Raw genomic sequence first — 23363 nt, 5'->3', positions numbered from 1 at the left:
TAAATAAAGAAGCATGTCACAAATGAAATAATAATCCATTTTTCATTGTTAAAAAGAATTAATATACATTTTTGTCGAAAGGGAGCATTCCATGTAGGGCCCCAGCTGTTTAATAAGCTCCCCACAAGTATAAAGTCTATTTGAAGGCAATATACTCAACTTTGTAAATCTGGATCACTGTTTGCTCTCTGTAAAATAATACCTAGAACAGTAAACGTGCTGATTATGATTAAATGCAACACATGAACTATTCAGTGAAGCAAACTTTATATATACCTGTAGCAATGTATTGTAAACCATAATCTACTCTATGTTAATATTAACATACTTTTTTTTAATGTCTGTAGCACACTGTGTGATATCAGATCATATGAGCCAAATAAATAAGTAAAATTTAAAAAATGAACTCAAACAGCTGCTAATGACAAAGAGTTGCGTGATCTAACAAACTTTGTTGGTCTAAAATAGACTGGGAAGAGGATCAGTGATAAGTGAGTCCACCAAATAATTCTGTGTCTAAATTACACTCCAAGAGGAGCATCAAATTAATGTTCTATGAAATCTCTGTTAATATGAAGATATTATTGCTACTTCCTTGGAAGTTTTTAAATTCCTCTTGCTTTAGAAATTTGTTACACCTATATGTAGCAATTTGTGGACATAGACTGATATCTTTTCACACACATTTTGTCATCACCACTGCTCGGAAACTTGAGACTTTCAAAATGTTTTACAACTGAAGTGTGCACAGAATATGTGAAAGTTCCATATATTTAATTATTGTATGCTTTTGTTTAACTTGCTTCATATTCAATAGATTGAGCAGCTTTGCTGTGAGTTCATATTACAGCAACCAAGTATGTAAAATTATTTTCTATGTGCTATAAATTCCGTTTTTATATTGCTGTCATCACATCCACCTCGAAAAATTGCTTTGATATGCTATGACTGTCCATGGAAAGTCCACTGCAGTGACAAGAATTCCCTTGCCCAGTATGCTGAAATCTCACTAATGTCTTCACACACAGGCACAACCCCCCACCCCAAACCTTGTCCACTGACAAATTTCCCTCACCATATCAGCACACACTCCTAATCCTCCTACCATATGAGGAGAACCAGCTGCAAAGGGCATCTGTTCCTTCCTTTAGTATCATTCTGCACCGTAATGGTTTACTGTATCCTCCACTGTGGCCTTGACTATTTATCATCATGCACGGAAATGAGAAACATCCTATCCACAATCCTTCCAACACTCTCCTAAAGTGGTATCCCAACACCCACCCAATCTATGTGATATCCTGTTCCCTCCTCATGCCACACCCACTCCCAACCCCTAGCTATATGGGTCATACCCATATGGAAGACCCAGTTTGAAACCTATCTAATACACCCATCGAGCACATACTACTCCAACCTCATCAAAGGCTTATACTATCCCATTAGAAGCACGGCCAAGTACGAAAGCAGCCATGAAGTGTACCAGCTCTGCTGGAATATATGCACTTCATTTTATGTGTGCCCGATCACCAACTAGGAGGCCACGTGAATGAATGGCTGCTGCCAAACTGTGACCAAAAGCAGAGTTAACCATTCGGTGGTGAACATGCTGCTGAGCTCAGTACACTCAATTGCAGTGGCTGCTTCACAACCTGTGCTATCTAGATCCTTCCCCTCAACACCACCTTTTCTGAACTATGTAAATGGCAACTGTCTTTGCAACGCATCTTTTGTCCTCATAACCTGTCTGCCTCAAAACCCTAAATTCACTCATCCTGAATGCACACCCTCTTACCCACAGTCTCCCATTCCTCTCTTCTGTCACACCCCTCCAGATCACTTCTCCTTGTCTTGATCATCGTGTGTTGCACAAACTCACCGGTGCCGATGTCGTGTTCTTGTCCTCTGCACTTGCAACCCTTCCCCAACCCTTCCTTTTGCTGACTACCTCCTTTCTCTCCTCTCCAACTCTACCCAATACATTCCCTCACTGCAGCCAGCCCACAGAGTCCTGGCATTGTGTATTCAGCCAGCGCGTTGTAGCTGAATGTGTGTGTGTGTGTGTGTGTGTGTGTGTGTGTGTGTGTGTTCTCTAGCTACATCAGTGATGATGGATTTACATTGAAGTGGAAAATGTTGTTTGTAGTTAGACAATAAGCTCTTATAAATATGTTACTGGACAGAACAAACAACACTAGAGAAAGTATGTGTATCTGATCATGACTTACACAGAACAGAAGTAATAAATCTATGCAGTTTGACTGTTCCCTCTCTTTCCACCATAAAGAATCAAGGGGCAGTCAAATGAAAATGAGATAGGTGGGGGTAAGTAACCTGTTTATTATTTAAAAAGCAACACCATATCTTTTAATACATCTATCCCACTTTGAGACAAAATGGTGAGTGCCTTCAAGGAAAAATATTTGCAGTTGCCTTTGGAACCATGATTGTACACAGGGGTGCATCTCTTTGCTTGAAGCAAATCGATGGCCATGAATGTCATCCTTCATAGCTCCAAAAATATGTAAATTGCATGGGGAGAGATCGGGACTGTATTGATGATGGTGTAAGAGCTTTCATGTGAACTTATGTAGTGTTATCGAAACAACGTCAACAGTATATGGGCAAGCATTATCCTGCAAATGAATGATGCTGTCCCATTTGGACTTCATGGTACACTTCGGTTTTTGCAAAGTGCCCACATACCACTCTGTGTTGATTGTGATGCTGTATTCTAGAAAGTCAATGAGCAGTGGGCTCTTGTAGTCATAGGAAGAAGTTGTCATGACTTTCTTCGAGCTGGCATGCATGGCTTTGGGTTTTCTCAGTGACAGTAAATCCACGTGCATCCATTGTTGACTCTCTCTGCCATCTTTCATCTCCTGGCAATATGGGTCAGGAAATGATATTCTTCATCGTGATATCATTCTAGGTGCTGCAGTGATGTCAACATTCACCTCTGTCAGGCTATGGGGAACCCTCTGCATATGGATTTTACAGAACTTCAGATGCTCTGTTCTGATGGCACGAGCAGTACCGCATTGATGCCCAACATTAGCTGAATGTCTTCCACTGTCTGCAATTGGCCATTTCTGACAGCAGGATCCACTGCACCAATGGCAAAAGAAGTAACTGTGAATAACAATAAAAACACTCAAGATTCAATACCCATTAAAATTATCTTAAAATTATAACAAGCATCTTTTGAGACCACTCAGTTTTATTACGATAAGCCACCAGTGTGGTTTGATTCTTAACATGAGCAACTTCCTGAATGTTGGTATTCTGTAATTGTCCATATGCATTGTAAAAATATAATCATTATAAAACTACATATGTGTCTATACTGATGTGAAACTGGAAGTTGCAAATAAAGCACCTTCTTACATCTATGTGGATTTTGGAAACACCTTATCATTCTTGACTTTTTTAATTCTTGTAATTTTTATGATAATTTGAATGGTTATTGAGGTTTGAATGTTTTTTGTTGTTATTCACATCTCTAAGCTGTGGTTGCCCTCCCCAGAAAGTTGTTGACACAATGAGCTTGTCCTGGCCGACTGCTGTCTTTCAGTGACATATTGCATTCTTAAAATCATTTACTCCACACAAACACTCATGCACATGACATACTGTCTTCAGCCTACACAGATATTTGGGCATTAATTTCACTTCCTGACACTCCTTGCACTGTCAGAAACCACACTACATGTCTCTGTACCTCTTTCCCGCTCTCCAGAGTGAGGTCAGATGCACAAACAACTCACTGATCTCATGTCAAGCATGTGTAACAGACAAATGGTACAGTGAATGTGCATGTTGTTCATTCCTGATACATCTACATCTACAGCTACATCCATACTCCGCAAGCCACCTGACGGTGTGTGGCGGAGGGTACCTTGAGTACCTCTATTGGTTCTCCCTTCTATTCCAGTCTCGTATTGTTCGTGGAAAGAAGGATTGTCGATATGCCTCTGTGTGGGCTCTAATCTATCTGATTTTATCCTCATGGTCTCTTCACGAGATATACGTAGGAGGGAGCAATATACTGCTTGACTCCTCGGTGAAGGTATGTTCTCGAAACTTCAACAAAATCCCATATCGAGCTACTGAGCGTCTCTCCTGCAGAGTCTTCCACTGGAGTTTATCTATCATCTCCGTAATGCTCTCGGGATTACTAAATGATCCTGTAACGAAGCGTGCTGCTCTCCATTGGATCTTCTCTATCTCTTCTATCAACCCTATCTGGTATGGATCCCACACTGCTGAGCAGTATTCAAGCAGTGGGTGAACAAGCGTACTGTAACCTACTTCCTTTGTTTTCAGATTGCATTTCATTAGGATTCTTCCAATGAATCTCAGTCTGGCATCTGCTTTACCGCCGGCCGAAGTGGCCTTGCGGTTAAAGGCGCTGCAGTCTGGAACCGCAAGACCGCTACGGTCGCAGGTTCGAGTCCTGCCTTTGGCATGGATGTTTGTGATGTCCTTAGGTTAGTTAGGTTTAACTAGTTCTAAGTTTTAGGGGACTAATGACCTCAGCAGTTGAGTCCCATAGTGCTCAGAGCCATTTGAACTATCTGCTTTACCGACGATCAACTTTATATGATCATTCTATTTTAAATCACTCCTAATGCGTACTCCCAGATAATTTATGGAATTAACTGCTTCCAGTTGCTGACCTGCTATATTGTAGCTAAATGATTAGGGATCTTTCTTTCTATGTATTCGCAGCACATTACACTTGTCTACATTGAGATTCAATTGCCATTCCCTGCACCATGCGGCAATTCGCTGCAGATCCTCCTGCATTTCAGTACAATTTTCCATTGTTACAACCTCTCGATATACCACAGCATCATCCGCAAAAAGCCTCAGTGAACTTCCGATGTCATCCACAAGGTCATTTATGTATATTGTGAATAGCAACGGTCCTACGACACTCCCCTGCGGCACATCTGAAATCACTCTTACTTCGGAAGACTTCTCTCCAGTGAGAATGACATGCTGCGTTCTGTTATCTAGGAACTCTTCAATCCAATCACACAATTGGTCTGATAGTCAATATGCTCTTACTTTGTTCATTAAATGACTGTGGGGAACTGTATCGAGCGCCTTGCGGAAATCAAGAACACGGCATCTACCTGGGAACCCGTGTCTATGGCCCTCTGAGTCTCGTGGACGAATAGCGCGAGCTGGGTTTCATAGGACTGTCTTTTCGTATTCGTAGTTGTAGAATTTTGGAACACGTATTATGTTCGAGTATAATGACTTTTCTGGAGACTAGAAATCTACTCTGTAGGAAAATTTCTTAGGATTTTCTGCCAAGTCAGTACATAGAACTTTACTTTAGAATTCATTGAATGCCTCTCGCATGGCCCTCCTCACACTACATTTTGCTTCGCGTAATTTTTGTTTGTCTGCAAGGCTTTGGCTATGTTTATGTTTGCTGTGAAGTTCCCTTTGCTTCTGCAGCAGTTTTCTAACTCGGTTGTTGTACCACAGTGGCTCTTTTTCATCTCTTATGATCTTGCTTGGCACATACTCACCTAACACATATTGTACGATTGTTTTGAACTTTGTCCACTGATCCTCAACACTATCTGTACTTGAGACAAAACTTTTGTGTTGAGCCATCAGGTACTCTGAAATCTGCGTCTTGTCACTTTTGCTAAACATTTCTATTTACGGCTGAAATCATCGATGCAGTAATGGCTTTATGATCACTGATTCCCTGTTCTGCATTAACTGTTTCAAATAGTTGGGGTCTGTTTGTCACCAGAAGGTCTAACATGTTATCGCCACAAGTCGGTTCTCTGTTTAACTGCTCAAGGTAGTTTTCAGATAAAGCACTTAAAAAAATGTCACTGCTTTTTTCCAAATTATCCCTCAGGTGCTCAGCCACAACAACTGCTGAGCCAGGGGGCCTATAGAGACATCCAATTATCATGTCTGAGCCTGCTTTAACCGCGACCTTCAGCCAAATTATTTCACATTTCGGATCTCCGTCAATTTCCTTCGATACTATTGCACTTCTTATCGCTATAAACACGCCTCCCCCTTCACTGCCCAGCCTGTCTCTGCGGTATACATTTCAATCTGAGTTTAGAATTTCATTACTGTTTACGTGTGGTTTCAGCCAACTTTCTGTCCCTAGTACTATGTGGGCATTGTGACCGTTTATTAATGAGAGCAGTTCTGAGACCTTTCTATAGACGCTTCTGCAGTTTACTATTAGCAGATTAATATTGTTATTCCCTGTTGCATTTTGCCTACTCCTACCTTGCTGCGTCTCAGGAGGCATCTTGTCGGGCCTAGGGAGGGATTTCTTTAACCTGAAAAACCCACATGTGCACTCCACACGTACTCCGCTAGCCTTGGAGCCACTTCCTGCGTGTAGTGCACGCCTGACCTATTCAGGGGGACCCTACATTTCTCCACCCGATAGCGGAGGTCGAGAAATTTGCACCCCAGATCTCCAAAGAATCGTCTGAGCCTCTGGTTTAAGCCTTCCACTCGGCTCCAACCCAGAGGAGCGCAATCGGTTCTGGGAACGATATTACAAATAGTTAGCTCAGATTCCACCCCGCGAGCAAGGCTTTACACCTTCACCAACTCCGCCAACCGCCTGTATGAACTGAGGATGACCTCTGAACGCAGACGGCAGGAGTCATTGGTGCTGACATGAGCAACAATTTGCAGTCGGGTGCACCCAGTGCTCTCTATCGCCGCCGGCAGGGCCTCCTCCACATCTCGGATGAGACCCCCCGGCAAGCAGACAGAGTGAACACTGGCCTTCTTCCCCGACCTTTCTGCTAGTTCCCTAAGGGGCTCCATCACCCGCCTAACGTTGGAGCTCCCAATCACTAATAAACCCCTCCCCGCATGTGCCTGCTCGGACTTTGCTGAAGGAGCGGCCACATGTTCACTCACAGGCAGAGCAGGCAATGGCACACAGCCTGCCTCCACATTGACCCTCCGCCTCGTGCGCCGCGAATGCCACTGTACCCACCTCTCCCCTTGGGGAGAGGGTGGCCCAACCGCGCCTGGTACCCGTGAAGATGTCTCGACAGCAGGGACAGTGGGTGAAGCATGTAACACCTGGGGTGTACCATGCGACGCACCAGACTCCCCACTGCCGCTACACTTCGAGGCAGCAGCCTGTAGACGGCTGACCGCGGCCATCAACATGTTCAGCTGTTCGCGAACAGTGGCCAGCTCCTCCTGCATCCGTACACAGCAGTCACACATCCTATCCATCCTAAGAAATCAATTTACTGTAGAGAGTTAATCAACTTTTAACTAGACTGCTAATTCACTAAAGGTGGCTGATAGTTGACTAAACTGTGATTACTAGACACTTCTTGTAGAAAACAATAAAAATAACACTACCTGTCTCTGGATTGTATTCAAAACAAACACTAGCACTACTGGCACTGTGGCTGACTAAAGGGACTCTCTCTGACTGTATTCAAAACAAACACAAAATCTGTGGAACACTATTACTAGCACTCAACAATTAAAGCCTCCTAAAAGCAAAAACATACGGAAGAAGAAGTGACAAGTAAGAAAAATACAGTTAACACTTAAATTAACGTAGCTCGCTGCATAGCAGACGTGACACAGACAGCAGTTACGACGACATAGAGAGCACCTCTATGCACACACCTACCTACACAACCATGTCTGTGCCATACTGTTATATAGCCTTTCTCATTTCCAACAAACCTTATGGGCATATTATTTATGTATCATATGAGGACAGGAGAAAAAACTAGACAACTATTTACATTATACACAGATGCACACAGTCTCATGATCATAATGGGTGCATAGATATAACTCCAGGTTTAAAATCCAATTTCATTGGGGTAGATGAAAACATGCTCGTTGCACTCAGGGAATTTTAATTAGCTGGTGCTGCATACAGGAAGTATGCTCCTGGCGTTGACTATTTCATGCCTGTTGCATGTTGAAATGACTGTTTTGCAGACTGATTGCTGTTTGCTAAGATAGTTTTCTGGATCTCAGTTGCTAGGGTTCTGATAATGAAACTTCTGAATGAATTGGTAATAATTTTTTTGTTTTTTTAATTATTATTATTCTTGTGTGTACACTCACCAAAGAATGAAATCGTCTTATGGATGATGGTGAAATATTAGTAGGAACCAATGCCAGTACATGTTTGTGGGATGAATACACCATGAGATGAGGTACATTGATTGATTGAGCTGTGTGTCAATTATTATTGTGTGAGCACTGTTTAGCATGGTGGGAAAGTAGCACTCTACATCTGAGTGTGAAAGAGTTAAGGCTGATGGTCTGAGGACTACTGCAATGACATTCCAGGCAGCTCCTGTTAACTTGTGGAGGATATTGTTGCAAGCTTTGATTTTAGTTGCCGCTTTCTGGAGATGGGTTTTGTATGTTAGTGACCTGTCTAGGGTCACACCTACGTTTTTTTGGAGTGTTGCAGCATTGGTGAGTCTGATCTTTAAGTGGCATGTTAGGTTTCTTGTTTATTTGTTTATTACGTATGTGGGAAGTTGGTAGGAATAGTCTTTTGGTAATTCAGCCAAAGAGAATAGTTTTTGACTGGTTGAGAAACGCGGTGTTGCCCAGTATTTATTTGTAACTGTACCTGAGATTTTGTATGTGTGGAATTAATTTTTGACACGTAAAGCTTCTTTGTGTACAATGTTTGAGGTAGTGTGATTGGGAGATGAACGAAGAACTTGTTTGTGTTAGTAACATGAGAGAGCCATGTAGAGCTAAGTAAGCAAATAGCAACTGACACTAACGTCCACACACACAACACACAACAACTGGCCTTGTGCTTTGTTTAAGGTCACGGCCTAACATAAGCTCACCAGGAATTCTACTAATTTAAAGTGAAATATGCTCTCCTGCAGAACTTTCTGTCAGAATTACTGCTTCTGTGATGTTACTTTGGAGAGATGTATCTCTGTGAGAGGAGGGTTCTGATGAGCGAGATAATGCTTGACACTCTTGATCAAAGTTACATTGCTACTCACTTTCAAGATTTTCCAAAGAGCGAGTTAAAGCAGCAAATCTTGGATTCCTGAGACCACATAGCCCTCAAAGTTACATCGCTGCTTGCTTTCAAGAAGAGTTTCCAAAGAGCGAGTTAATGCAGCAAATCTTGCCACACAATCTTTATTGGATTCCTGAGACCACATAGTCCTCAGTCTTTTAGTCGTTCTGTTGTGTTCAGAAAGACTTGACTATTTTCTAGTATTTGTCTGTAAACAAAATTAAATCAAAATGTAATGTGTAGACACCCAAATTACAAGGCAAACTTAATAAATATATTTTTGCTAGCAACAAGTATAAATAAAACATCATGAAAGAGGCAAAGCAGTGTTATTAAGTTTTAAATACACAATGTGGAATTGGTAAATCTGCTTATCCATGCCAAGTAAATTTGCTATTGGTTTATATCCGTAAAGATAAGAATGCAGTGGTTAATTCTGTCACTGATATAAACTTCTGAAAATAGATTTGTCATTGAGTTTAAAAAAAAAAACTAACAGCACCATCTATTGATTCTTAGGTGTACTATACTGTTATTATTAAACATCCAAACTACCAGGCTAAGCATATGATTTTGGATAAAACTTTAAATAACATTCAGAGAATGAAGCTTTCACAACCAGATGATGTAGCTGCTAGTAAACCTTTTGGGATGTAAAGTCGTGGTCTGAGAAACTCTTCTGTTCCTGATGTTTTGTCCAGGTCTGCACTGGACATACTCAGAGGTGCTCCTCCACTGAGTCTTGCCAACTGACTGGTCGGATGCCTTGAGAGTGACATAAATACTGTAGGAAAGGGGGCTGTGGTCAAACTAACACATGATGAGCAGAGGTAATTCTTGTCAGAGATAAAACTTAACTATCGATTGTCATCTTGTCAAAGAATAAAACTGTCTAGTGATTCTGCAGAGCTACTGTCCATATGTTGCTAAGTTTCATTGCCTCCTCTTTCCTATTTAAACTATCCTGATGCTTATAAATTTCAATCGCTTCTCTACATAGTCATGGGTAATAATTTGACATTGTAGATAAAATTTCTGTTTCAGAAAACTTCACTTTGTGGTTTCCTGACTGAAGAGCATGCTCTGCTACAGCTGATTTCTTTATTTTTCTAGTTGGCAAAGGCTTTTGTGTTCTTTTAGCCATGCATTTACACTCCTCTTAGTAGTGCCAATATAAACTTTACTACATGTACACGAATTTTGTATACACCGCATGTCAACAGAGGAGGGCATTTATCCTTCACAGATTGAAGTGCTTGATTTATTTTCTTTGTTGATCTAAATACCAGTCTGATGTCATCTTTCTGTAAAATCTTACTGATTTGGTCTGTTAATTTTTTAATAAAAGGGAGGGAAACTGTATTTCTCCATCATTGTGGTTCATCCTTGTCCTTTGGTCTTCTGTTCCTTGGTCATAAAATCCTCTGTACCTTTTCCCCTGAGTAGCCATTTTTCTCAAAAGCCTGCTTCAGATGTTTTATTTCAGCATCCAGGTGTTTTGATGTGCATATTCTGTTAAATAACATTATCATTGTCTTCTGTGATCCAATCTTTGTTAAATAAAGCTTGTATGTTCGCCCAATCTACACTCAAGTTACCTGTGAAAACCCCCTGAAAATTCATGTGGTAGTTTTGGAAAATAGTGTGTTCAAACAGACAGACATGATGTTTTAGATGAAAATTTAAGTCATGATTTTTTTCCTGTGATTCAGTTTTGAATAAATGAAGCCTATATGTTGCCCCAAGATACAGTCAAGTTACCTGTGATAACTCCATGAAAATTCATCTGGTACTTTTGGAGATTAGTATGTTCGAACAGACAGACATGATGGTTTTGGATGAAACTTTAGATCACAATATCTTTTCTCTCATGATCCGAATTTGATGAAATAAAGTGTATTTGTTTCCCCAAGCTATGCTCAAGTTATCTGTGCAAACCCCATGAAAATTCATCTTTTAGTTTTGGAAATTAGCATGTACAAACAGAGAACATGGCAGTTTTACAATTTTATTATTAGTGCAGAAGTATTCATCCAACATCTTCAGATCTGATGTTAGTGTTGCTTCCGCTTCCCTAAAGCTTTGATTATGAGCAATCAAAGTAATATTATCAGCATAAATAAATTTGATAGACTTTGTTTTGAAGGTCTTGTGTTTACAAATTAAAAAGGTGTGAAATAAAAACAGAATTTTGTTGGATACCCTCTTTTATTTTATGAACTCTACTTCTAGAGTTCTCTATAAACATCTGACAGTATCTGTTGCCAATTAAAGTGGTTAGTTTCTGACATGGAATAATACTGATGACTTTGAGCAGAAGTCTGTCATGCTAGACAGTATCATGGGATGCAGTTAGCTCTAAGAAGATCTCCATGATCATTTTCTGCTTCTGAAAGCAATTTTTGATATAAGTTACTATTGTTAGCACCTTTTCCTTACATACTCTTTCTGGACTGAAATCAGCTTGCTCTTTAGAAATGTGTTTGCTGATAGCTGAGCAGATTCTGTTATGAACGAGTTTCTCCAGGAGCTTGACTGGGACACTATGAAGGACAATGGGGTGGTGCTTTTGAGGAACCTTTTTTTGGCTGTAGTATAAGAATTATCTTAATTTTCTTAAAGAGAGGTGGCAGATGACCTGTCTTTAAGATCTATGAAAGGAAAGTGTTCAGCAATTTGGCAGTAACAGTATCACAGTGCTACAGAAACTCAGGATAGATCCCATTAACACCTGCTGCCTTTCTAGATTTCATGTTCTTTGTAACTTGTGTGGTCTCTTTCAATTGAAATGTGTTCGAAAACTCAGATGTTTGTGGAGCCGACAGTTTCTTTACTTTTGAGAGTTCATCTCTTGTCGAGCGATAGTATTAGGATCACCACTGTCCTCATTCCAGCCAGGAATGTATTCTTTGCAGCAACCTCCTGGTACGCATCATTTTGCTGCACTTATCAGTATTCCAATGAAACTGTAGTAGTTATTGGAAAATAGTTTTATCCATTTTTATTGGCATCTGTTTGTTTGCAAAATTCAGATGATTTGACTTCTTTGAAATTCTACCTTAGTTTTGGACAGGAGAGGAAGATGGGTATGAACAATGCTGTATGGAGAATCATTGGATGATGCTGACTATTGAGAAATCTGGTTAGGATTCTGTGGTGCACCTCATTGGCATGCTTGGAGACTGTGTGATAAAGCTTAAGTCAGATATATAAGCCTTGTTTCATTGGCCACAAAAAAATATTTCCTTGTCTTTTTGATAGGTATGAGATTTTCTGTTTCCATCCAGTCGACATGTTTTTGTGCATTTTTGTCAGTTTCTTGATATCCCCAGAGTATAATACCTCAACATCATGCAGACAGTTTGTAGAGACATACCATTCATGGACAATCATTGTCATGTTGAATAATGGCACACAAGAATTGAGACATGGGGATGAAGGGTGAAAATCACACCTCTCCATATTTTGGCTAATGGTACAGCAACCTCTTGAGATGTTCAAGAAAGGATAGATGGTCTTGGTTGCAAAATGGTTTTTTGGTTATTTAATTTGTGATACGTTTCACTGTTGTCACAGGAGCATCATCAGACTTCATATAAAAACACTTGAGGACTACTGGCAAGTGTACAGAAAGCCCGGTAATCACCAAACATGGCACGCCATTCAATAAAGTTTACAGGACACATCCACTGGGTAAAAACACTCAAGGACAACTGGCAAGAGTACAGAATGTCCCACAATAACTGTACTTGCAGCCAAGATTGCCTATTCTTTCTTGTGGATGAAGAATGGAAGGATGTCTATGATATACCATTGTGCCATCAAAGTTACTTCAATCACTACCTGCTGTTACTTGATGGCTCCCAACACCGTACGCCAGGAGTAACACTACTGTGCCTCTTCAGAACATGGGAAAAAAGGGACTTCTTCCCAGTCTGGTGCCATAGTCACCAACAATGATCATCCAATGTAGTACAGAACTGTGATTTAGCGCTGAACACAATGTGACACCATTCATTGGCAGTCCATGCGTCTGGGTCACAGCACCACTCTAGACACAGCCATTTGTGTTGTGTTAACAGCAGCCTACACATGGGACAGTAGTTCCCTAGTCTAGATGCTACTTGTCTCTTGACACTGGTGTGGGATACATACAGTGTTGCTGGGATTCCAATAGTCGTTTGCAGATGATTAGGCACAGTTATGAAAGGGTTATGGCACACTTAGTGCACAATATGGCCATCCTCCCTTACAGCGGTCAGATATAGATATCTGAAATACGATGATGAGTATGCCTGCAAACCCCTTCCCTTGGAGTCGAACATTGGGCAAGTGTTATCTCTGAATGCTCCACAATTTTGGATATTATTTAATTGGACAGATAAAAAAATCTACTCACCAAGTGGTGGCAGAACACACACATAAAAGATGGTTTAATTGGCAAGCTTTCAGAGCCAGTGGCCCCTTCTTCAGGCAAAAGGACTGAAGAGGAAGGAAGAAGGGTGAAGGGAAAGGTCTGGAGAGGTATAGGAAAAGGGGTAGCTTTTGGGAAAGTCACCCAAAACCATGGGTGAGGGTAGGCTTACCATATGGCAAGTCTCCAACCACATCTTCTTGGTGCTTTGATGGATGTCTCATTGCTTCTCTTCTTGTCAGAGGTTCAGGTAAATATTATGTGTGCAAGAACAATAACATGCCTATTCCAAAATAAAATTCTTAGTCAGCCTCAGTTTAGTTTTCAAAAGGGTCTCTCTACACTCTACAGAGTAAGTCACTTTTAAATTGACTGATCAGATTATACAAAATTTAAATGACAAAATATTGCCAACTTTTATTTTCTGTTGCTTGTGAAAAGCATATGATTGTGAAGTAAAAAGTATTCTCACAGAGAAACTTAAATAATATGGTATCAGAGTTCTCACTGGTAATTGGTTTTCATCCTATGTAATTAAAAGAATACAGTGTGTGACATTAAGAGTATACAGAACAAAAACAGATCTTCAGAGTGCTGAAGAGTCAGTATGAGTCTACTACATGAACCAATACTGTTTCCACTCTTTTCTTATTATACATAAAAGATTGGGCATTTTTTATTCAAGAAGCAGAATCATTCATAAACATTTCCTTCATTTTTCCCATGGTTTCATTGGTTGATGATGTTCTGAGATGTACAGGGTGCTCGTCATGTTCAATAACTTTATGGCCTTTTTCAAATTTGTTACACCACTTGTAACCTCACTGAAATTAATATTTGACATTTCCAAAACTTTGCTGCATTTTATTCTGTTCTTATAGCAAAATTTACTACTAATTCTCCAATCCACATTTATGCAAAATAAATATTCTCTGATTCTGACCAAAACACATCTAACATTTTTGACAGACATGATGTGGCTAATACTATACAGGTATTTTTTTTCAGGCATGTTAGCCATCACAACAAATAAAAAATAGCACATATCATATTAATACAACATGTGAAATTACAAAATTCCCATTATCTTTTGAACACACATCATGTAGACACACATGAGATGCCACAACCACTTTTTCAAGAGGCAGTAGCTCTCCTCCAGAGAAAATGAGAAAATTGCCAGAAAATTAGTGTAGATGAAATAAGTTTTTGAGAAGGAAAGACTCAACTGTAAATATACAAATCTGATATGAAGACTTGATCACATCAAGATTCTCGTGTGTGTGTGTGGGGGGGGGCTCTTAAATAGCCTTTCCTCTCTACCGTCTCCCACACTTTCCCCCTTACCTTCCGCTTCCCCATCGCATACATTGCCCAGGCTGGCTGTGTCCTTTTCCTAACATCTAACTTTAGAAAAATTAGGTATTTTGTCATGTTAAAATTACATTTTTTCCAGTTATCTTGTGTTTTAGGTCATCAGTTGACTGGGAAATCAGCTGTGGAAATGTACAGACAGTGCTTACTGGCTGGATGTCGATGTGTTGAGCTTGATTTCTGGAATGGACGAACAGAGGAACCTGTCATTGTTCATGGCTACACTTTTGTACCTGAGATTCCTGCAAAGGTACTCTAATTATACTATTATATTGCTATAAAGTGAGTGTGCGTGTTTTCCAATAGTGAGTGTAAATAATGTTAAACAAAAAATATGTCTTACATATCAATTAGAAAAGTAGCAACAAACTTACACAGAAAAATGAAAAGCTTTCTGAATCCCACTGAAGAATAAGCAAATCATACATAGAAAATGTTACATTACATTTATATTTTTCAGTTATACATTTCAAACTCAAATCACACAAATGGTGTCGTCGCTGCTTTCAACTTACCACCAAGTCATCTTCAGATGTTATGAGTATATTACTCAGTAACAAGCCACCTGAAGAGGTGTGGTGAGGTGCTCACAGTGTAAACATATCTGTGCTGTATTTGTTGGGACTGGTATATTGTGAGCGCTTATGAGCTGTTGTTATGTAATATATTCATATCATCTGTTGATGGCTTGGAATGAGTCAAAACCTGTAATGATACCATTTGCATGAATTGAAGCTGGAACACACAATAAAAAAATTACAAAATAATCATTGTGCTTTCCCAAGGCAGTATGCTCAGTCTGTGTAATGAAGGATTTAGTTAAAATAGTCACTCAGGATCTGGGATGAACAGAAATCCAATGGATAGGGTAAAATTGGGTGCACACTTATGGTGGTATTTAACAGGTAATACATTTATCTGATGATTCTGGTGGTGGAGGGTTTTTGTATTAAAAAAAAAGTATTTTTTTATGCCAGTGTCAATTCTTGCTTTCTGACAGTTTTCTTATGATCATGATAACAGACAAGGCTGGGTAGGGCACAAAGGACTGTTTGCTCAGATGGCTATAACTTTGGTAAAGTATATCATGGCAGTTACACAAAATGGAGTAGGTAATAGTATGAGAATACTAAGGGTGAGTTTTGTAGTTGCTGCTGTTCCAGATGTGAAACACTGTTCAACAGAGTTGATGGAAAAGAATTGTATTACAGTTTCACTTTGCCCAGGCTTAGAAAATGGTGTTAAAGTTTCTCAAGTTGGAAAAAGAATCTTCCATATGATAACCATATTTTAGAGCATAGCTTAAGAGAATTAAAGCACTGTCAAAAATTCTGAATGTTATGAATATTCACAATTTGGTAATTTTAAATGGTATAATATGTTAAGCTGGCTCTTCTGTACTTTGGTTTCAAAGGCATATCAATTTTAGCAGGTATAGTGATACATTACAGATGCGGAAATGTAGATAAATTATAAAATGTATCTGAGTTATTGGGAGTATTATGTGTCTGCTGAAAGAAAAGTTGTCTTTACAATTTGAATGAAGACAGTGCAAGACACTTCCATTCTTTCTGTAGTTTATTCAGTATTACCATTTGTACCTCCATGCGTGAGCCAGTTATCTCAGCCATTATGAAGAAATTAGAAGTATTTGGACTTCATGTTTTATCATATACATTCTTTGTATTCTCTTTAACAAAACCCTTAATGTAATTTGTTGGAGGTATCTTTGTCATGTGTGTTTTATGTGTAAACCTGAGTCAGTGTCAGTGTGATACTAGTATGCTTAATTAGAGCTTCAACATATAGGGGATAGTCAAATGAAAATGACACAGATAGAAAAAAGTGGGTAAACTGTTTATTGTTTCAGAAGTAATTGCCAATTAATTCAAAAGTAATTTATACCTCTGTGGAACAATGTGTCAACGGCCTTGCCGCAGTGAATACACCGGTTCCCATGAGATCATTGAAGTTAAGCGCTGTCAGGCGTGGTTGGCACTTGGATGGGTAACCATCCAGGCGGCCATGCACTGTTGCCATTTTTGGGGGCGCACTCAGCCTCGTGATTCCAATTGATGAGCTACTCGACTGAATAGTAGCGGCTTCGGTCAAGAATACCATCCTCCACTGAGGATGACATGGCGGTCGGATGGCCCCGGTAGGCCACTCGTGGCCTGAAGACGGAGTGAGTGGAACAATGTGGTCATTGCTGTATTGGAGAAATGTTTGCAGTTGCATGGAGAACCACGATTGTACCCAGGTGTGCACCTCTTCATCAAAAGCAGATGAAACCAGAGATGTCTTACTTCAGAGCTCCAAAAATTTGGAAATTGGGTGGAGAGAGATTGGGACTCTATGGAGGCTGCATTGGCCCATCTGTATGTAGCCAAGGTTGTTTCAGCTATGCTGCAAAAGTTTCACTGGGAAGTCATTATGCATACTCCATTAAGTCTCAAACTCTCCCCACGTGATTTCCATATTTTTGTAGCCCTGTAAAAAGACATTTGTGTCTATCGATGTACTTTGAATAAAAAAGTACATGCCTGAGTACAATCATATTTCCACAGCAACCACAAATATTTTTTCATTAAGGCACTGACCAGCTTGTCTCACAGTTGGATAAAGGTATTAACAGATATGATGATTATGTTTGAAATAACAAGCAGTGTACTTACCTCGCCCCCCCCCCCCCCCCCCCCCCAACACACACACATACCTCGTTTTCATTTGACTGGCCCTTATATTTGCTTCTGGACCTTACAAAATTGTCCGAATTTTCCACAACAGTTGAAAATTTTCATTCTTATTAATGCTGACAATGATAGTTCTCAAAAACTAGATAGTTCTCAAAAGCTCGAAATTTTATAGGGAACTGATCAGCATCATCATCTCGAACAGTTTCCAGCCCCTGCTTGGTCTGTTTGGAACATAAGCCTCACCATCTTTCTGTGTTTAGTTGGGTCCTGTCCTCACCTCTTTTTTCTACTTACCTGCACACCTCTCAGCGATCTATCCCTTGGTCTTCCTCTTGGTTCTTTCCTTTGCATCTCCATTTGATGTACCTTCTTGGGAATCATCTTGTTTTCTTTTCTCTTTAAGTGCCCATGCCATCTTAACCTTGATGTTCTAGTCTGAAGAGTTCCTCTTTCACTATTTCCCTCACCCATTCGTTCCTCACTCTATCTCTCCTTGTTACTCCTAACCTACTTCTGAGGAACTTCACTTCACATGCCTTGAATTTGCTTACATCTCATTTCTTCATCACCCACATTTCAGATGCATAGATCAAAGTTTAGGTGTAGTAACTTATATATATATATATATATATATATATATATATATTCATCAGGTAAGAGGGAAGGAGAGGGAAAGACGAAAGGATGTGGGTTTTAAGGGAGAGGGTAAGGAGTCATTCCAATCCCGGGAGTGTAAAGACTTACCTTAAGGGGAAAAAAGGACAGGTATACACTCGCACACACACACATATCCATCCGCACATATACAGACACAAGCGGATATTTGTAAAGGCAAAGAGGGGAAACTGAAAACTCTTTGCCTTTACAAATGTCTGCTTGTGTCTGTATATGTGCGGATGGATATGTGTGTTTGTGCAAGTGTATACCTGTCCTTTTTTCCCCCTAAGGTAAGTCTTTCTTCTCCCGGGAGGATTGGAATGACTCCTTACCCTCTCCTTACCCTCTCCCTTAAAACCCACATCCTTTCGTCTTTCCCTCTCCTTCCCTCTTTCCTGATGAAGCAACCGTGGGTTGCAAAAGCTTGAATTTTGTGTGTGTGTGTGTGTGTGTTTGTGTTTATTTGTGTGTCTATCAACATACCAACACTTTCGTTTGGTAAGTTACATCATCTTTGTTTTTAGATATATTTTTCCCACGTGGAATGTTTTAATCTACCATACAATTTCTGAAAGTATTTGTGTGGAGTGTAGCCATGTATGGAAGTGAAACATGGACGATAAATAGTTTGGACAAGAAGAGAATAGAAGCTTTCGAAATGTGGTGCTACAGAAGAATGCTGAAGATTAGATGGGTAGACCACATAACTAATGAGGAAGTATTGAATAGGATTGGGGAGAAGAGAAGTTTCTGGCACAACTTGACCAGAAGAAGCGATCGGTTGGTAGGACATGTTCTGAGGCATCAAGGGATCACCAATTTAGTATTGGAGGGCAGCGTGGAGGGTAAAAATCGTAGATGGAGACCAAGAGATGAATACACTAAGCAGATTCAGAAGGATGTAGGTTGCAGTAGGTACTGGGAGATGAAGAGGCTTGCACAGGATAGAGCAGCATGGAGAGCTGCATCAAACCAGTCTCAGGACTGAAGACCACAACAACAACAATTTATCCCGCCTATATATACTCAATAATACGTAACCCACTTCCAAACCAGAACCAAAAAAAAAAATTTTTTTCCGCCTTCAACACTACTGCTGCTATAAAATCCACTGTTTCCAGTTCACAAACAGTTCCTTTCACCTATTAAACAACCATTTCGGCTAGTTCTAATAACTTTCGCTTTATTTCCATTTCTGTTCCTCACTCTATCTCTCCTTGTTACTGATCATTTTTAGCCGCTTCCCACAGGTTTTAACGTAATTATTTCTTTGTCAGACAATTGTTAGCCTCATTTTCATAATCTGCCACCACAAAACCACTCCTTTTAATACATTAACACGCAGTTTCTTCAAAATTTTCCCGAATTTCTCCACCCTTTAACGTGTTTTGGTGGCAACACAACCACCTAACCTTTGTGCACATCGTTGTTTACCAACCCAAGTTCACCACAAGATCAACATAGCTCAGCTTTTACCAACACTTTTTCGCCTTTTTTCACACCAGATGTCCAGTTGCTTTCTAGTTCACCTTTTTCCCTCCCCATATATTTTTATTTTCATTTCCACCTTTTAATACCATGTCACCCTCACAACATCCCAACAATGACCCCATTAAGTTTTATTTACATTCCCTCCGCAAACATGCCTTCGCCCTAGCCAGATTACGCTCCCATATTTTATTTTCCCAGGCATGTCTGACATTTGGCATTACCCCCAAGGGCCTCATACTTAAAGTTCCCATCTCTGGGTGTAATCCTTCTTTCCATCAGTCCCTATACCAGTTCCAAACTGAGCAATCCATTGCCCTTACCCACCTAATCCTTCACCTACACATCAACTCAGCCAATGAACACACCCGTCAACTCCTATCCTTAATAAAAGTCCTCAATCTTTCCTCTCCCACATCCACACTGGCTGTTCACAGCATCCTCCTACAGACCAACCGCAAATTAGAACAGCATGCCACCCTCCACCTCAAAAAACTATCCAATCTCCTGGTTTCCCACCTCCGGAAAGGCAACTCACTCACCCTTCACAACCTTTCCAGCAAACCTCAATCTCCTCTCATTGCACACAGACCCAACCTCTCCCATCTACTCAATCTCCCACTTCCAGCTCCACTCCCCCCAAAACCTCAAAATTCTAATCAACACAATCTGGAACCACAACACCCTAATTCAGTAGTTAACCTTTCCTCCAAACCTCTCTCCCAATCCGAAACCTCTGTCCTATCCAAAGGCCTCACCTTCAGCCCCACTCCCAGATTCAACCAAACAGCCCTTGTTAAAGATTTACTGTCCTACACTCGTACTCTCTGCTGGAAATATCACTTTGCCACGAAGAAAAATGATCCTAATCCTACTCCTAATGATCCAACTCCCCAAGACACTATCCAAATTGAACCCTGCCTGGAACAGTTCCATCCTCCATCACAGCGGGACCCACCTCCTCTTCCTCAAAATCACCCTCTCCAAACCTTCCAGGAATTTCTGACTTCAAGCCTTGCCTCTCAATCCTTCTTAAAAAACCTTAATCCTACTCCCAACATCACCACTGCTGAAGCCCAGGCTATCCGTGATCTGAAGGCTGACTGATCCATCGTCATTCTTCCGGTGGACAAGGGTTCCACGACCGTGGTACTTGATCGTCGGGAGTATGTGGCTGAGGCACTGTGTCAGCTTTCAGACAACACCACATACAAAGTTTGCCAAGGTAATCCCATTCCTGATGTCCAGGCGGAGCTTCAAGGAATCCTCAGAACCTTAGGCTCCCTACAGAACCTTTCACCTGACTCCATCAACCTCCTGACCCCACCGACATACTGCACCCCTACCTTCTACCTTCTTCCTAAAATTCACAAACCCAATCATCCCAGCCGCCCCATTGTAGCTGGTTACCAAGCCCCCACAGAACGTATCTCTGCCTACATAGATCAACACCTTCAACCCATTACATGCAGTCTCCCATCCTTCATCAAAGACACCAACCACTTTCTCGAACGCCTGGAATCCTTACCCAATCTGTTACCCCCGGAAACCATCATTGTAACCATTGATGCCACTTCCTTATACACAAATATTCCGCACGTCCAGGGCCTCACTGCGATGGAGCACTTCCTTTCACGCCGATCACCTGCCACCCTACCTAAAACCTCTTTCCTCATTACCTTAGCCAGCTTCATCCTGACCCACAACTTCTTCACTTTTGAAGGCCAGACATACCAACAATTAAAGGGAACAGCCATGGGTACCAGGATGGGGCCCTCGTACGCCAACCTATTTATGGGTCACTTAGAGGAAGCCTACTTGGTTACCCAGGCCTGCCAACCCAAAGTTTGGTACAGATTTATTGATGACATCTTCATGATCTGGACTCACAGTGAAGAAGAACTCCAGAATTTCCTCTCCAGCCTCAACTCCTTTGGTTCCATCAGATTCACCTGGTCCTACTCCAAATCCCACGCCACTTTCCTTGATGTTGACCTCCACCTGTCCAATGGCCAACTTCACATGTCCGTCCACATCAAACCCACCAACAAGCAACAGTACCTCCATTATGACAGCTGCCACCCATTCCACATCAAACGGCCCCTTCCCTACAGCCTAGGTCTTCGTGGCAAACGAATCTGCTCCAGTCCAGAATCCCTAAACCATTACACCATCAACCTGAAAACAGCTTTTGCATCCTGCAACTACCCTCCCGACCTGGTACAGAAGCAAATAACCAGAGCCACTTCCTCATCCCCTCAAACCCAGAACCTCCCACAGAAGAACCACAAAAGTGCCCCACTTGTGACAGGATACTTTCCGGGACTGGATCAGACTCTGAATGTGGCTCTTCAGCAGGGATATGACTTCCTCAAATCCTGACCTGAAATGAGATCCATCCTTCATGAAATCCTCCCCACTCCACCAAGAGTATCTTTCCGCCATCCATCTAACCTTCGTAACCTCTTAGTTCATCCCTATGAAATCCCCAAACCAACTTCCCTACCCTCTGGCTCCTATCCTTGTAACCACCCCCGGTGTAAAACCTGTCCCATGCACCCTCCCACCACCAACTACCCCAGTCCTGTAACCTGGAAGGTGTACCCCATTCCCGATGTCCAGGCGGAGCTTCAAGGAATCCTCAGAACCTTAGGCCCCCTGCAAAACCTTTCACCTGACTCCATCAACCTCCTGACCCCACCGACACCCCGCACTCCTACCTTCTACCTTCTTCTGAAAATCCACAAACCCAATCATCCCGGCCGCCCCATTGTAGCTGGTTACCAAGCCCCCACAGAACGTATCTCTTCCTACGTAGATCAACACCTTCAACCCATTACATGCAGTCTCCGATCCTTCATCAAAGACACCAACCACTTCCTCGAACGCCTGGAATCCTTACCCAATCTGTTACCCCCGGAAACCATCATTGTAACCATTGATGCCACTTCCTTATACACAAATATTCCGCATGTCCAGGGCCTCGCTGCGATGGAGCATTTCCTTTCACGCCGATCACCTGCCACCCTACCTAAAACCTCTTTCCTCATTACTTTAGCCAGCTTCATTCTGACCCACAACTTCTTCACTTTTGATGGCTAGACATACCAACAATTAAAGGGAACAGCCATGGGTACCAGGATGGGGCCCTCGTACGCCAACCTATTTATGGGTCACTTAGAGGAAGCCTTCTTGGTTACCCAGGCCTGCCAACCCAAAGTTTGGTACAGATTTATTGATGACATCTTCATGATCTGGACTCACAGTGAAGAAGAACTCCAGAATTTCCTCTCCAGCCTCAACTCCTTTGGTTCCATCAGATTCACCTGGTCCTACTCCAAATCCCACGCCACTTTCCTTGATGTTGACCTCCACCTGTCCAATGGCCAACTTCACATGTCCGTCCACATCAAACCCACCAACAAGCAACAGTACCTCCATTATGACAGCTGCCACCCATTCCACATCAAACGGCCCCTTCCCTACAGCCTAGGTCTTCGTGGCAAACGAATCTGCTCCAGTCCAGAATCCCTAAACCATTACACCATCAACCTGAAAACAGCTTTTGCATCCTGCAACTACCCTCCCGACCTGGTACAGAAGCAAATAACCAGAGCCACTTCCTCATCCCCTCAAACCCAGAACCTCCCACAGAAGAACCACAAAAGTGCCCCACTTGTGA

The 23363-nt window shown here is 41.4% G+C and overlaps 1 protein-coding gene across 1 annotated transcript in view; it reads left to right on the top strand.

Moving 5' to 3' along the window:
• Nucleotides 1-23363, top strand: part of LOC124619922 (1-phosphatidylinositol 4,5-bisphosphate phosphodiesterase classes I and II) — a 403835-nt gene that overhangs the window by 161947 nt on the left and 218525 nt on the right. The window contains exon 9 of the mRNA XM_047146565.1: nt 14939-15090. Within this exon, the coding sequence (XP_047002521.1) occupies nt 14939-15090 (152 nt within the window). The remainder of the gene's footprint in view (nt 1-14938; nt 15091-23363) is intronic.

This window comes from Schistocerca americana, chromosome 6 (assembly GCF_021461395.2).
Source record: "Schistocerca americana isolate TAMUIC-IGC-003095 chromosome 6, iqSchAmer2.1, whole genome shotgun sequence".
Taxonomy (NCBI): domain Eukaryota; kingdom Metazoa; phylum Arthropoda; class Insecta; order Orthoptera; family Acrididae; genus Schistocerca; species Schistocerca americana.
This window is presented reverse-complemented; position numbering and strand designations above follow the sequence as displayed.